The sequence below is a fragment of the Xiphophorus maculatus genome, chromosome 2 (genome assembly GCF_002775205.1).
Source record: "Xiphophorus maculatus strain JP 163 A chromosome 2, X_maculatus-5.0-male, whole genome shotgun sequence".
Classification (NCBI taxonomy): domain Eukaryota; kingdom Metazoa; phylum Chordata; class Actinopteri; order Cyprinodontiformes; family Poeciliidae; genus Xiphophorus; species Xiphophorus maculatus.
In genome coordinates, this window is record NC_036444.1 from 16,630,216 (window position 1) to 16,647,614 (window position 17,399).

At 39.3% G+C, this 17,399-nt stretch overlaps 1 protein-coding gene across 3 annotated transcripts in view; it reads left to right on the plus strand.

Annotated features, from left to right (window-relative positions):
* Positions 1–1,502: 1,502 nt before the first annotated feature.
* Positions 1,503–17,399, plus strand: part of dusp8 (dual specificity phosphatase 8) — a 44,811-nt gene continuing 28,914 nt past the window's right edge. Inside the window, exons 1-2 of one of the 3 annotated variants that reach the window (XM_023349432.1) lie at positions 1,503–1,825; positions 10,906–11,298. In XM_023349432.1, coding sequence (XP_023205200.1) covers positions 11,062–11,298 — 237 coding nt within the window. In that variant the 5' untranslated portion in view covers positions 1,503–1,825; positions 10,906–11,061. Of the gene's footprint in view, positions 1,826–1,956; positions 2,064–7,203; positions 7,333–10,905; positions 11,299–17,399 lie in introns of those variants that run through there. The other 2 variants (XM_023349439.1, XM_023349446.1) reach the window with 2 other exon arrangements.

A 17,399-nucleotide genomic window follows, 5' to 3' on the forward strand; every position in this document is an offset into this window, starting at 1 on the left:
TAGTTCTTAGAGTTTTGATACATTGCATAAAGCAAAGTCTGTTTTTATTATTATTTTCCAGAAAGCGCTTAAGTGATTATGTATTTGGGTGTAGTCTAAAAAGAAGGAGAAGGTGGCTTGACCAGAGTGACATTTAAACAAGAACCACCATTAAGGAAAACATAATAAACAGATCCTAAGTTACGGTTTCAATGCTTGTGAAACTCTTTGAAAAAGTGCGTTTTAGTGTTGTTTTGATGAAGAGAACTGGGTTCACTGGTCGTTTTTGATATGGGTAAATGGGTTTCTACCCAGTTATATGGCCACCACAAGACTAAAACAAGTTATTTAATTGATATATATTGCTGTATACCAAGGATATTGGTGATATTGAAGATGGCATCAGAAGTGTAGATCAATGTTTGTTGGCCTAATTAAAAGATTATTTCTGTGTCCCTATTGAGTCTGACCTGCATTTGTCTGCAGCAGATTCTTATTTAGAATCTTACGTATTCTCTCTGGGATTAATATCCGTTAAGTCATTCATTTAGACGGTCCAACCTAAACCAAATAATCTAACACCAAACAAAGATTCATTAAGCCAAACAATGCATTTTTTAAAACTATATTTACCTGTCAAAATATAAACATGGACATTTTCAATGCTTCTGGACCACCATAGACTGAGGCAAGTGACTCGTTAAAGGACTGTATTATTCTATATCGATGGCCTTTGTAACACAGTTTGTGATTTCTGTTATGTTCCTGCAAGAAGGCTTTCTCAGTTTTCTTCATAAAATGTTTCTAAAATGTCTTTCCATCTACAATATCCATCAAGTTATATTAATTATTACCAGAAACTGTTTTATTTTAGTTCATGTTTTTGATAGGTGACTTCCAGAATGGTGTATTAAGAGCTACAATATGTTGAATAGATAACTAGATAAATATGCATTTATATATGCAAGAATCTATATACAGTATAACTTTAATTAATACATTAAACCGTAATTTCACAAATTTAGTTTGCTAAATTACATTTAACAGTGTAACTTCATGCATTTGTTTATTGTTTTAATTTAATTACCACAAACACATATATTTTAATTGCAACTTAGCAATGTATTGGATTCTGACACTTTGTTTGTAATTGGATAGGCAGAATGGAGGCAATATGCAAACGCTTCCACTGGGCAAGAAGATTACAAACATGACTGTGGGGGGTCTAGAAATGTTTGAGGCTGAATTTAAAGATATTTATATGCTGCAAAGACATAATAATTACATTGCAAACGTAATTTCAATTATGTCTCTTCTTTTAAATGTTATGAGGTCTGCTTTAAGTAACAGCAAAAAAGACGGAATTGTCCCTTTAATCCATGAGCCAGGAGCTGACGTCACGCTAACCTCAAACCACCGGCGCTGATTGGCTGGAGGTGACGTCAACTAATGCTTTTTCTGTTTTTTCCACTCCTCTCCCTCATGAACCATGACCTCATCGCTTTAGTTCATGAAAGTGCTAAAGTGCACCTCCTGTACCTGAACCCCGTCCTCCTCCTTAACGTACACATACACATTAACCGCGTTAGCCTGTAGCTGGCTCGGCGGAGCGTCTTTAACCTGCCACCATTCGCACTCTGCTCCTACTCTGAAGGAGACGTCTGATGCTCCGTCAGCCCGGGTTTTAGTTCCTGGCGCTGTCACCCTCCTCTGCCTGTCAGCTGTGTGGGGCTACTGTAACTCCCACGACAACACCGCCAGGTAAACACCCATGAAGACGCCGCGGTTGACCCCTCACCCATGGGAGCCAGCTCAATAACACAAGAGAGAACGCGTGGAGGTCGAGGTGAGTGTTCGTGTGTGTGTGTTTTAAGATTAGTGGGTTGCTTTTATGACATTAGCAGCGGCTGCTTTGGCTCACCACTGCTGCTGCTGCAGTGAGTCCATGAAGCGCGCACCCCAACCCCCCTCCGCAGTCCCGACCCGTCATGTGCGCGCGCGTCTTATTATGGGAATTAAATCCGTCCAGGTTCAGGTTATCGATTCTTGAACACTCTGTAGTTTACCCTTTTGATCAACATAAGGTACGTACTTTTGTTTTGTTTCGTTAATTTTGAATTATGCGAGCTGTTTCTCGTCATCAATGGAGCGGTGAATTGTCGCACGCGGACATTTCTCCGCGTCATAACAGAACAACGCAGGCTTCCCATTGACACACACCAACCTTTAAACCTATTGATGACCGCGCACCTTGCCTCTAATAATAATTTAATCTAGCTGTGTAAAGAAAACAGCCTTTCACGCATTATTTACTCTCTCTCTAATATGGGTCGGTTTATTACAGAGCGCTATGACCGCACACCCTCCATCACTGTTATTAACGCTGTCACACAGACAGAGTCTTTGTGCGCCCCAACCCTCTATTGTTGACTCTATCTGGAGCAATCTGTTCCTTTAGAGCTCTTTCCCACATTTGTGTTCATCAGATTACATGGTGTGTAGACTTAGTGTCAAGTCTTAGCCGGGAATCGTTTGTATCAGTATTCATGTCGTAATAGTTGTCATGTTGAAGTCTGGGGGTTGTCCTGGTTTGTTATATGACCCTGCTATTTCCTGCTACCTCACTGGGAGAGTATTGATCAGAGGACACCAGAGGGCTTTATATCTGAATTTGTTGTTTACATCATCATGGCGATGATCTCCTCCAGCAGGACCAGCCAGGAATTGATTTTTCTAAATTACATGATCGCTGTGCAGCAGCAAGCATTCACCACTGGTATCTTATCAAAGCAGACTCCTCTTTTCTAAAGCCTTTTTCTAATACGTATTGTTTGCATTTCCTGCACAATTGCAATACTCCAGAAGAAATATGTTTAGCATCAGGAATTCTGGATGTAAGACATTATCATTGTTGATATAATTATATATTTTTAAAAATAAAATAACAAAAAATATTAGGAGGTTACTAGGTGTTTTTTCTCTTTTTTGTCCCCCACTTTTTCAAACTATAATATTTATTTAAATGTAAATTGATTTCATCCGCAGAAAAGTAAGAAATGTTATGAAATTTTTAACAGTTTTGTTTTTATATATTTACACACTTTGATATTACTCGATTTCAAATTTGGGGTTTTAAAGTTTTCTTCCACTCTCATGGCCAAGAAAACAGTTTAGAAGTTATTAATGAATTAAAGTTAAGACTGACCTATTGTCCTAAGTTATGTACAGAAGATTATAATGTGTTTCTATAACTTAAATGCATTAGTGTATTTATTTTTTTACTTGCTTACTTATATTCATTCTCTTGAGCTCTACATTTCTACTTGTGAAGTATTATTAATTACCAGATTCATCTGAAGATAAAACAATATGCAAAATATCATGACTAATCATTATAATTTAGTAACACTTTATTTCTTTAATCATTTATTTATTAATTTGTGTTGCTTTCTGTTTTGGGTGTAAAGATAAAATTGTTTCATGTACAGAAAATGATGATACAGCCTTAATGTTTTTTTTTATTAACTTAAATTTGCCTTTATGAAAGTTTTTCCGCTCCTTTATCTCCCTATTTTTTCCTAACTCAGAACAGGCTTTGTGTTTCAAAGAGGGCTGCGCAGTGGTGCAGTTGGTAGCACTGTTGCCTTGCAGCAAGAAGGTCCTGGGTTCGATTCCCGGCCCGGGGTCTTTCTGCACGGAGTTTGCATGTTCTCCCTGTGCATGCAGATACTCCGGCTTCCTCCCACAGTCCAAAAACTCCCTAGGTGTGGGTGTGAGTGTTTGTGTCCATGGTTGTTTGTCCTGTCTGTCTCTGTGTTGCCCTGCGACAGACTGGCGTCCTGTCCAGGGTGTGCCCTGCCTCTCGCCCGGAACGTTAGCTGGAGATGGGCACCACCACCCCTCCTGACTCCACTAGGGACAAGGGTGTAAGAAAATGGATGGATGGATGGATGGAGTTTCAAAGAAATATTGTAACCGATATTATTTTAACACCTGCTGTGAGTTTTTAGCAGTCATTAATTCAATATTGCAAAAAAAAAACTCATACATGTTTTAATGAAACTCTAGATTAAATCGATCTTTCTTGCAAGCATGTCGTGTTATAATAAACTTACTGTCAAAAATGTGAAATTATTGCAAAAGTTGCAATAATTTAGCAATGCCTTTAGTCTTATCGATGCATGCACAGCAGCAAGCAGGTCAGTGTTAGTGGGCTGAATAGGTGCACCGTGCATTGTTATAGTTACTCTTTTCAAAGTGTAAATGATAGGCCTGCATTCTTTCAAAAGAGAAACAGCTTGTTAACACAGATTTGACTCCATGACAGAGCCTGGAGGCCATGAAATGGTCTCATGATGTCATTGTTTGCAGTCTAAACAAACAAGTCAGGTCTGTCATTGTGCGACTCTACAAGTGTGGGCTTTTATCAGCAGAACCAAGGCTTTGGACACAGATGACGTATACTGGGAGTTAATGAATAACCTGGATAGTATTACATCACCTCTGGTTGGCCTCCAGTTGCTCCTTTTGTGTTTGCCTCACTTCATCATTTCTGATATGACTTTATTGAGCCAGTTCGACATGCTTGAGTCATGGTTTTGTTTAACAATCCCCCCCCCTGTAAGTTTCTACGTCAACTAGACAGATATCAGCTTACTTTCTCATCCAGGTTTCTATTCATGTGTTTCACACAGTGTATTTCTGTAATCAGTTTTTATTGCTGGTTGTAAAGAGAGCCGCTGTAAAGTCATCTGGTGATTTTATTTGACCTTACAAGAAGAGAAACGTGGAGGAAGTTTTTCCATTTCCTTATTATTTTCTCTTCAGACAATTAAATGTCTTCAGTCATTCCTGAACCCACCACACTCTGCGACTACATATATTTTGATTGTTTCTATTGATTATGCATAGATATTGTGTTAAATAACTCTAATATGCTTTGGCAATACACATTCAAGATGCCTAATATATTCTCATCAAGGATTTTGGTTTAAAAACAACTTTTTTTACAAAACCATCTCGAGTGACATAAGCCTTTGTTTCCACACTTTACAATGAATGAAGAACACGTAGAAAAAAACAGTAATAAGTAATATATCACACAGAGAACAGCACTGTTGGTTGTGTGGGAGTATTTTGGCTACAGAGAGGATTATGTTAACCAAAAACAGGCACCTTGTTGGTCATGCCTTTCAACTGTTGCCATAACATGACAACATATGACAACATTTGTTTGAAAGTTTCAAACAAACCTAAAAGTTCCTTCATAGTCTTGGGAAAGGCCTGGAAAACCATAAAATTTGCTTTTATGGTTTTCCAGGTTTGGTAGAAAAGGAAATTGTGTGTAAAAGGGGGAAAAAAAGTTTCCACACTTTATCCTATGTCTGGAAGATTAAAAAAATCTACATTCATAAAAATCACAATAACAAAGTGCTTTCTGATAAATATTTATAAGTTAAGTTATGAAGAACAGATTTGAGGTACCCACGATCACAAAATGGTATTTAAAGAATCTTTAGCGTAAGATATTCCTGTCCAGATTTCACATCTAACTTTAACAAGTCATTCTGAGCTTTCACAGAAAGAAAAATTTTAAAAACACCTGTGAAATGACTGCTTTTCCTTCTACCCAATCAAAAGAAAACTTGAGCATCTAGGGAAATACTTACTTCTTAGATTTCCAGAATGTTATTAAAATGAGAAAGAATCAAAATATTCTGGATAAATATGGAAATGTGCAGGATTACTGCTCATAACAATATTAAAATGTCTAAAAAAAGGATTTTCTATGGAGTCTACCTTAAGATAGAGTTTTGTATGAATAGTTTCTTGTTTATGTAGAAATGCCCTCAGATGATTTTTTTGTGTATTACTAGACTGCAACTATAAGCAAATTTGGGTCAGGCTCATAAAAATATTGTTCAGGTCTGTTTTTTCTCACAAAAATCTTAACAAAATCTCAACCTCAAATCTGGAGGAAATAAAACCTCCAAATATCTCTAATAATAACTTTATCTAGCCGTAGAAATCGAGATTCCTATTTTATCACTCTGACAGAATATCAAGCAAGAATTTCCTAGAAACATAAAAATTTAAAATGTGACAAGAAAGCAAAGTTCTTTATATAGCACCTTATGTTTATGGTGTGGTTCTTTGCTCACTTTAATCATTTTGAGTAGATATTAGGTTTAATTATAATACATGCTATTCTTTCATTTATCTTTGTTTTACTTGAATTGTTGATCAATCTATGTGTTGATTTTTAGTAAATCTTTAATCCTTAAGCAGATGGAAGTCCCTCATTTTTCTTTTTCTGTGTGTGAAGGGATTGCTCTTTTGGGAAGGTAAAGAACTGACCCTTCAGATTGATTTCAGTAGATACTGAGTGATTTTTCACGTAGTTTAAGATTCATACACTACTGAGCTTGCTTGATGAGGTGTCACTGCAGTAGCTGACCACACCTCACACACATGACAGCGCCAAAGGGACTAAAGGTCGCAGAGACTGCTGGAAGCAAAGCAGTGACGTTTAAGATAATGTAAATTTGACACAATTTCCACAGAGTTGTAATAATTTGATTTCCTAATTCGACGTGGAACTAAAATATAGCTCTAAAAATGTTGTTCATCTTCATCTTTTTTTTTTTCTTACCATTTCTGTATTCTTACCCAATATCAGCAGCAGGATCATCTGATCAGCATCGCCTCTCCCAGTGCTTCCATCATCCCAGTTTGGCTGTTTCTATGTGAAAGGCAAAACCTTCAATGTCTGTCTAGCTGCTTTTCCTCCTCCCTTGTTTTCTCCTGTTCAGCCAGAGCCTCAGAGCAAACTCCAGGCTACAGTGTTGTGAGAATAATATTAATATTTCTTTATTTTAGAGCCCACAAACATAAAAGGGAGAAACACAATTGAGGGTTGTTAGGTTGAGTCAGCATGATGAGGATTGTGATCCCTCCCTTTTTGTCCCATTTCCCTCCCTGTCTGTGTTCTTTAAGCAATCTCTTCCTTTTGCTTCTGTTTGACTCTGCATGCCGGACAATTGTCTAGAAAGATGCAGTGCTTCGGTCTCTAACTATCACACATTTATAAAAAAAAACCCTGCACACTCCTCCCCCTCCCTTCTGCCATCCACTGAACAAGAAGAAGAAGAAAGAGTGATAGAAAAGGAAGGAGGGATTCTGAGAGGAAAAAATGGACAAGAGTCTGGGTGGGAGGGAGAGCAGTCGCCATTAGACATATGCAGAGTCAGATGCTGTCCTCAGCAGCAGGGAGACTGAAAAACGGAAAAAAGATTCCCACCCTAGGGAGCTGTGCTGTTAGCTGCTCGGCTGAAGGTCTTCCTGCTACAGAAGGTATGAATATAACAGGTGATGGCTGTAAGGTGCAGGAGCTGTGTCTGATAGATGTTGGCTTTGCAGTAGGGCTTTCGAATGCACACTATTTGCTTTACATTAAAATTAAAACAAATTTGGTGCATTGCCTAATATTCATGTTGATTCATCAGTTGTTTTGAATTTTGTCCTTTTTCTACCTTCAGCTAATATAGACAGTCCTATTTCAGTGTATTATTATATATGTTGGTATCACGTACTGTTCTGCAGCTGATACACAAATAGTTTTGCTGTGTTTCCCATGCAGCGTAACTGTCTACATATCATCTTGTCGTGTCTATTTTCTCTAGAGTCAGGGATTTTGCCAGGCAGCTGCTACACACACATATACAATCATCATTCGGTCCCAGACATAAACCTTAATGGCAGATAATTATTTTGTCATTAAGTACGGTGCTGTTACGTCCATTGTCACATCAGATAGATGACTGTAACCACAATCATGACGTGTCACAGTTCCTTGGAAAAGCCTTCATATCTGAACTTTTTCCATATTTCTTCACCTTAAAATATTTTCTTGGGTTTTCATGGTCTAGACCAGCACAATGTTTAATGGTTATCACAGTTTTTTCCTTTAAATTAGAATCTGAAAAGGATTGTGTGCGTTGGTATTGAGCTGTTTTTGTAGATGTAATTTTCACTGCAATTCTAACACATGAAGATGCTTTGATCCACATAATTACATTGGAGCTCTGGATGGATGCATAGGGTGTTTCCTTCTGAAAACTGAACCTCGGCTGCAAGTCTTTTGCTTCTGAGATTCCCCCTGTGCATTGCCCTATCCTTCCCCCAATAAACCCAAGAAGAAAATCCCCAGCATGGTGCTGCCAAACAGCGTTTCACCATTTTTATGGTATGTTTTCAGTTTTCCACTACAAATTGTGTTTTTATCATTTTTGCCCTGCACTCCCCACCCCACCAGGAAATGGGCCACCAAAGGTAGATTTGATAGAAGTTCTAGTTGGCTCCTGGTGTAGCCCATATTTTTGAAGTCTTGTCTCCAGATGTTTCTTGGATCTCCTCTCTTTTACTTGCTGTGAGATTTCCACTGCCTGTGATATTTAATGGCTGTTTGTTTTGGGTGTGTCCTACCCAGCACCATCTTTTCTTCTTGATTTCTGCCTCTGCTATGAGGTGGCAGGTCCATCCACATACAGCTCTGGAAACGATTAAGAGACCACTGCACTGAACCCCACTGAAAACCTCATGGTTATTCCATTAAATTCTGATTTCTGAATTCCTCTGGAGTTAAAACATTAGTATTGTTATTTCTAAATGTATATAAACTTGTTTTCTTTGCATTATTTGAGGTCTGAAAGCACTGCATCTTTTTTGTTATTTGTTATTTTGACCATTTCTCATTTTCTGCAAATAAATACTAAATATTTCCATTGAATTTTGGAGACACGTTATCAGTAGTTCAATAGAACAATGTTCATTTTACTCAAAATATACCTGTACAGAGTAAAATCGGAGATCTGGTCATTTTGCAGTGGTGTCCTAATTGTTTCCAGAATGCAGTTTGATATTGGTGGTGTTTGGCCAGCTCATGTGCAAAACCTTTTCAAGACAGATGTTGAGGAATGTCTTGGTTTTATGTGCAAAAAAATTTGGTCTAATGTTTGTAGTACGTATATTCTTCACATTATTCTGGCTTTGTTCTTCTTTATCAAATACCAGGCTGTTTTGCACAGCTAATCATTGTCCTTTAAGCACCTGAGATGTAGCTCTCATCAGCTCATCTACAGCTACCAATGGCATCCTGGCTGCTTCTCTGATTAAGCCTCTCTTTGTCCAACTTGGCAGCTTGGGTGAACAGCAATGGGGTGGGTATGTATACAGTTGTTTGGATTGCAGCTTGAATAGTGCTCTGTGAAATATTTAAAGCTTTACATCTCGTTTTATAACGTTATAACCTATTTATAACCCTTCTTTACACACGACTTTACCGCTCTACTGGGTTCCATGTTAGGGGATTTCTGAGTGATTGGTTGCACAGAATTTTATTTTAGGATAAAGGATGAATGAAAATGTGAACAAACTTCACATTTGAATAAGGTTATGAATATTTTTGCCAAGCGTGGGGTTTTGAATGATTTTATTTTCAGTATATTTTAACTCAGATTTCTCTAACTAGTTTTTCACTTTTTTCACACATGCTGAGGTTGTTAGAGATCTTTCTCAGTGAATAGCATTTTTTTTCCTTTCTCTTTTCTCCTGAATAGATGTTAAAGGTTGCAGAGCAGGTTTGTCTGAATGTCTTCATATGTTGTAGCCAATTAGAAGGCATAACCATTGCTTTGTTTTTTTCCCTTCCTCACTTCCCATTTGTGTCTCCTTTTATCACTAAAATCATGACATAAAGTTGTTTTTTCTAAAGTCCTCAGTTAAATAACGAGGAGCTTGTGTTTATCTTCTTACCATTCCTTTTCTGTTTCTACAACTTTCTCTCCACTCTCGCTTTTAAAGCCCCATTTAGGCTGTGGGGTAAATGAAACTGAGCTCATCAATTTTTCATCACACCATGTGCGTGTAGATAAATAAAACAACGCAGCACCATTCACATTCTGACCCTCTTGCTTGTCGCACCACCATTGGTTGACTGGAGACATCATCCTAAGCGTGAGGTGTTTTTCTCATCCCAATATCGACCTAAACAAATCGCACTTTGGTTTCCTTATGACCCTAACGCATAGACTAGTTTCCACGCTGTTAATCACACAAATGTAAACATGATCAATGATTGCATGTCTCATGTTAAATTTGTGAGTGTGATGGTGGAAGTGAGCTGAGAGGAGTTTGGAGTGATTGGACGTGATGGATAAGAGGAGGCAGTTCATCAAGTTTATGGATGTTTGTCTGACACACACAAACACACACCCCACATACACGCACACACACACACTATCAGAGGATGTCACACAGGTCATTTGCCTGTGTCCAGACCTGCTCTCTGAATTTCCCCGGCTTTATTTAACTCACACTCTCAGTTTCCTGTTTCATGAGCTGCTGCTGCTGAGGAGATCTGGGATCAACAGCCACCAAACTCTCTCACACACATAAACACCCACCTGTGTTTCATTGTTGTGAAAGTCTAAATTAAGGTTGTGGCTTCTTTCTTTCATTATTTTGAAGCATGATGTTCCTTCATATCCCGGCACTGAAAAGTGATCCTGTTGGCTTTTAAGTCTTTAAATAACTTGTGTTCATGTTTAGCATTGTGGTTATTTTTATAAGTGAGAGGCTCAAAGTGTGCTAATAAAAGATGATACAAAGTCGATAAAAATAGTTCATAATTTTCCCATGGGCATTGAGATGTATGCATAAAGGAGACATCATTGTCACTTTGGAGCTGTTTGCTCCTGTTTGTTTAATGTTGGCTCGACAGAAGTTCAAAATGAGGACTGACCTGCAATTTTTATGATTCTCAGGTGATTAGCTTCTTTTAACTGTGACTGTTCATCAGTAATTCCTCCAGAATAAACATTTATTACTGATGTTTATTACATTTTATCTTCATCTTCTCTTTCGTAGGCACCATGGATCTCTTGGCGCTCTCTCCAGTGGTAGCCCCACTCCACTGATCTCTCCCTTTTCCCATCTTTTCCTCCATCTTCCCCCTTCAGCCTCCCCTCTTCCTTTTATTCTTTCTTTCTTGCCCCTCACAACCACTCAGTCCTTACTTACATCATGGCAGGGGAGAAAGGTCCCAACAAGCGGAGCGCCATGGACATCAAGCGCCTGGCGAGCCTCATTCAGAGAGGAACGGGCCGCCTGCTGGTGATCGACAGCAGGACCTTTTCTGAGTACAACGCGTCACACGTGCAAGGTGCGGTCAATGTCTGCTACTCCAAGCTGGTGAAGAGGCGACTGCAGCAGGACAAGGTCTCTGTCACCGAGCTGCTGCAGCCCAATGGCAAAGTGAAGGTGAGTTAAAGCTGCACAGCAGCTGATGCCACAGATTAGGAACCTTCTTGGCAAATGAGTTGACAATATTCATGGCAAGTTCAAGCTTGCAGATGAGGGTGAGGAGGCTGAGATTTAAAGATGCTGGTGGATGGATCCAGAAATGTGGTTTCCCTCTGCGTCCTGCTGGTAGCAATTTAGAGAAGCTACATAATAGTGCTGATATCTTTGTGTTGTTTGTTGCTAAAAGGGGATATGTTCTCATTTTTACTTCCTTTAAAGCTATTAATAACTGAGAACAAAGTAAAACAAAATGTCAAATTCCAACACAGTAATATGTGAGTCTAATATGTTTGTCTCATTTAAGCCACTAAGTCAATTTTAGAGATGTACCAATCAACCTTTTCCAGGCAGATACCAAATTTCTGGGGGTTTTTTCTTTCTTATATTTTTGATTGATGTTATTTTTTCTTCAAAGGACTATGACACATGAAAACTTAAAGAAATTTGGAGCACATTCTTTTTCTGTGAAAAAGATTAAGAAATTACAATCCCCACTTATGCATTGAAACATCTATTTTGTGGAATCACTATGCAAAAGCTAGCTTTTTTTTAACAGTTTATTGACCTGGAGAATTGGATTTCAACAGGATTTTTTCTGTTTTCTTGTTGTAGCAACCAGTTTTAGTACATAAACAATGGTGAAAACAGTGTAGTTCAAATAAACAGAAGCAGAGAGCGTGCAGGGGGAATGTGCTGTTTGTAGCTCAAGATGTGCTTGTCGTCAAATAAATGCATCTGCACTAACTGTCATCTTAAATTAGAGGTTCTTGAAATGTCGCTAAACTAGACTTACTGAAAAGCAGCTCTGCCAGTTTTTTTAATCAAAGTAGGGTTCGGGATCTGAGTCCTCTCTGCAAGCCTGCATCACATCCTTAGGTTGGGGGTTGGTGGGATCGCCATGTTTGGCAGATGGGCTTATTATATGTTTATTGCTTATTGGTGTCCCTGAAATCAAATCCTCTTGTCTTCCATGACATCTTCCTCTGAATATGAAAGGTCTTTTCTCCATGGCTTGTCCACCGGTGGTGTGCCTACTCTTGTATTTTAGTCTCTGTGTGAAACCGAAAGATGCTTGAGAGGGGAAGTCTTGGTGGGGAGGGTTGGGAAACTTGTTTGGTCTCTTCGTATCGTTTGTGTTTGCAGGGATCTCACTACAGCTTTACATGACTCAGTGAACATGACGACAAGTACCTGAAGGCAAATTGAGAATGTGTTCTTCCTGGTTCCTCGTGTTGTTTTTAGCTATTTACGCTTGTTACACCCAATAGTTTAAACAGGTGATGTAAACTGGGCTAGTAGGTGTGGCACAGAATGACTTAAAGTCCAGTTGTTGTTTGTGTTGTGTTACACTGGTGTTGCCAGGAGCAGATCAGAAAGATTTGTCTTTGGTTGTGTAAAACATAATCATGACATGGTCCATAGATTGTGTCTTTGTGTCATAGATTTGTGGCTGGAAGACAGACTTGTGTCTGAGTCACAGCTTGAATACTCGACTATCTAAATGAGTAAAGGTCAAATAGTCAGACAGTATTAGTGGAAATGTTAATTGTTTTAACCTTCCCTCTCATTCCCAATCAGCCTGGTCTTGCTGATGGTATTAAAGACGTGGGTTATTCTGCAACTTCTTAAGAAATATTTATCCAAACATTAGCAAGATGTGTTCAAGGTTGTATGTACAGTTTTGGCAGAAAAAATATCCACCATGAATTTAAACTTTTGTCTTCAATTTTATTTTTTCTAAAGTAATTGAAGTTGTTTATTTGTATGTTATCTTATATCTTTTATGTTATTTCACCCAGAATGGTTTGAATTTCTGCAGCTGCTTGTGTTCTGCTTCTGCCTCAGTTAGGGTTTGTCTTTGCCCTGAAGGGCAGACGGAAAATCCTGCAGCTCAGAGGGTTTGACTCATCTCCGCCAACAGATTCTTCTCTGATAATTTTGCTATTTTGGCTCGCGACCATGTATGTCTAGATGCAGTATGCATGGGAAAGCAACAACAAAGAGCCAGCCCCGAAGGAGTTAAACTGTCTGCAGCTGCAGAGGTGTGACGACGGATATGTTTTGAATTCAGTCAGTTTAAGTTTCATTTCTCTGTTGCCAGATCGAGTCTGCAGGGTTCATCTCTGTGTGAGGCCGTGTGTTCGGCAGATGTCACACTGTGGTGCCCCACGGAGCCATGCTTCCTCCTTTCTCTCACTTTCAGTCGCATGACAGCTCTGCCTGTCTCTTTCAGCTATAGCCTACAGCCTCTCAGCACTGACCCATTCCTTTACAGCTTAATTCCTCTCCCTGTCTACAGTTGCCCCATGTCTGGTTTGTTATTACCCATTCCCCACCACCCCACCCCCAGTAAAGAGGATAAGGCTTGTGATTAATGCTAAAGCTGGATAAGGCTGGAACCAGCCGGGTGAGAAGGGCGGGACTGACAGATCCACACTCTTTTGTTATTGGCTGAGCATGACATCATCTCTTTGTTTGTCCAGTGGCAGGCCACAGGTTGGGCACGTGCAGGCTAGCTGTGTGGCGTTGGAGCCAGCTAACTCCTCGTACACAAACACACCAACACACACACACACACGATCCTCGCTTACCCTCCGAACATCGCCAGGAGCGGCCTCAGCCAACCAAGACAGCAAAGGACACCATTGTGTCTCTTTGTTCAGGAAGTGAATGCAGGAAGCAGGAGACCTGCATTGAGTGTATTCAAGGATGGGCAGCAGCCTCCGCCTCCTGCCTATCTGCCTCTCGCCTCACATCCCATTGAGAACTAATAGCCTGCTTCCCCTAAGGCGCTGCGCTCACCCTTTTTCATAGATGCTCTTGATTCTTAAGTTAACTGAACTGAATGAATATGTTTGACCAACGCAGCTATTCATATTTTGCCTTATTTTTCTTCTACCTGTCACATCATATTTCTACATGCCCTCTCAAGTAAATCCCTTGATTAATTTAGGACAGAGACAGCTGGAGACCATAGGTAACGTTGTTGAGGACCTCTGCAGGTAGAGCGGGACGCCACAGGGTGCAGGTTGGGGCTTCCTCTGGTTTGCTCCAGCAAGCTGGAGACCAGGCGACTGGTTCCTTGCCTTAAGCCTAGATAATCTCTACTGCTGTGATGGGGCAGCCAGCCAGCCAGCCAGTCTGACAGATGGACCAGAGGTTTTCTCTTCCCCTGCAGTTCTGATGTATTGAAGTGGGAGAGTGAATCCAGTGGACCTACCTGTAGTGACAAATTGGTCCATTTTTAATGTTGAACAATAAAATATTCCCACTTTGGTTTAGGGATTTCTTATTATTCAGCTTTTTTGTTGTTGATGCAAATTATGTGATGGTTTACCCTACAAACCATCAGTAGGCTAAACTATCCCAAAGAAATTAATGTTACTTTATCAATCCCAAAATTATTAATTCAATGCAAAATTCAAATTCAAGATTTGTATTGAATCGTTTCAGTTATTTTTTTCATAGATAAACAAAAATAGTAGTACTTATTCATTTATGATAAATACACCAAAATATTCTTGAATGAGAGCTGGAATAAAGCTTTAGTTCAATTAGAGGAAAGAAATATAAAGATTCACCCAGGTTGACTGATAATGAAACTGTTTCTGATCTTTGACGCAGCGTTTCTGATGAGTTCACTCACAGGTCAGTCAGTAGAGGCTGTGCTCCTCTGCAAGGTGTTTCCTGATCAGAAGTTCTGGAGAAATATATATATTTCTGGCCGGGGAACACCTCCAGATACCACAGAAGGAGCTACAGTACATCTTGTAGGTAGAGGGATGTCTGAGTCTTCCTGGAAGCCAGTAACCCACTTTATCTTGGATAAATGGAAAACAATGGCAAAATAAGGCCTTCTTCTTTAACAGTTGTTCTCAGAGAGGTAATGCTGTATGTAGTGGATTACTTTGACTTGAGGTTAAAGTTTTCAGAGGGAGGAGAGATTTCCTGCTTTATGTTTCAAGTTGTTTTCAGTTTTCTTTTGAACTTCAGCACACTGAGTCCATTTCTATGTATGTTTGCCGTTAAAATGCTGAGGTCTGTTATGACAACAAACTCATATTCAGATAGTAAGTCTTGTTATTACCCTGAAATATGTCTGCAGGAGGTTTTGATAACATCAGGATCTTGTCTGGGTTTCTAGACTAAGTGCTCTGCTAAACATTTAGAAATACCATGCGACCAGGTGATGCATTTATACAAAGAGGAAGATTACCATTGTTTCCACTGATGACACACACCATATGTTGTGTTTATCCTCCCCCCAAATGGGAAGGGAGGCAACTGTGACACATAGTGGGAAGTCCAAGGGTAATTTTAGAATTGAGAATTATCAAAAGGAAAACTAAAGTGTGACTTTCTTTTTACTATTAACTACTATTTAAACAGAACAAGGCACTAATAAATGGAAAGCACCAAACATTTGCCATAATCACATTGTTCTGCGCACAAACCCTTCCTGTAACCACAATACTGAGTTTCAAAATGAAGGACAGCACATGAGTCTTTTGTGTGTCATTCAGCAGAACTGAAAACTTTTTGTCTCTGACTCATATTGTGGATTTTTCCCCCCCCCCTCGGATCACCCAGAGGGCAAGCACTGGGAAATTTTCTGAAAGTTTCATTCACATTTCCTCTGGCCTTATTAAAGACTCTATATCTGACAATATTTTTATGTTTTTTTTTTACTGCAGAACCAGATATGATGCATGTTTGCTTTGATGAGGTCATATGCTGGGTTGTTTGATTTAGCAACTCCTCTGTTTAACATTAACACAAACATCACAAGATGTCCTAAAGCAAGACTAATATTTTATTTTTTGCATATCAGCACACAAAATAAATTTATTTCAGAATGCCATGATTTTATTTTCTCCATGATTTTATTTTCACCATGTAAGAGGCGTCACTAAGCACGTCTGCAGCTGCCTTTTGTTTTTAGGTGGAGCTGCTCTTTGCAGTATAAGCTCAGTAGAGCATGACACATCTTGACATTCTTTTCAGGAACAAGCACATACACCTAATGTGTACACAATCTAATGTTGTGCTTTTAATGGCTTTCAATCGAGGACTGTCATTCCCCATTCCTTAAAATAAATCTAATTAATTGACTTATTCCAGTTTCTTGGCTCTGTTGTATGTCTTTAGATATCTATTTCAGTCCTTATTTGCACAGTTAGTCCTGGTTATTATAGAAGTACATTGGTTTTATCACTCCAAATGAAATATGAAGGTGCCAGCTGTCAGTGCCAGTTACGGGCTTGAGGTGTACATAGCGGGATGTGTGGCAGGGTCGTAAACCTGTAGGTGCAATTCAAGGAGGAATCGCATCCTGCTGATTAACTGGGCTGTTTATATGAGTTGTAGTGTCAGAATGAGATATACTTGTGTTTGGATCAGATCAGATTGCAATTTATGAACCCAAATGTTGGTTGGTACTGATATTTTCCAGTGAAGAAATATTTTACATAAACAATGGTGCTGATTTAGGTGATTGTTGGGGTGGGTGGCAAGGCAATTGCTAAGCAATCTGTAAAGTCTGTAATTTTGGTTGCAGCATATTCTTCTATTTATCCATCCAATATTTCTAATAAGGTAAAAGGTACAGAAGGGAATCCTTGTAATTCCTCTGCTCTGCAATGTTATACAGCTCATTCTGATTCATCTCCCGATGTCTTCATGAGTAAAGAGATCTTCTGAGATCTCCTTATTTCACACACACTTCTATTGGCCTGAAGTTGCAAATATGACCATAAGACCTTCAAAAATAATACTCTGAGATCTCAAACTAGAAACCCTACTCCTTACAACTTTGCCTTGACCATCTCATCCTGAGGCGAGGAGGTGCAGCCCTGGAGGAGTTCAGTCCTCCCTGGGAATCAGCTTGACCTTACGCTGAGAAAACAGATACAGTTCTTGCTTGTTATTCAAGGACTGGACAGCCAGTAAAGCATTATCTGGCATCTTTCATGCCAAACGAGGTGTCAGAGGGATATGTGTCCCCACTCTGGAGAACACAGTCACATGCCTTCGTAAGATCTACAAGCACATCCCGTGAC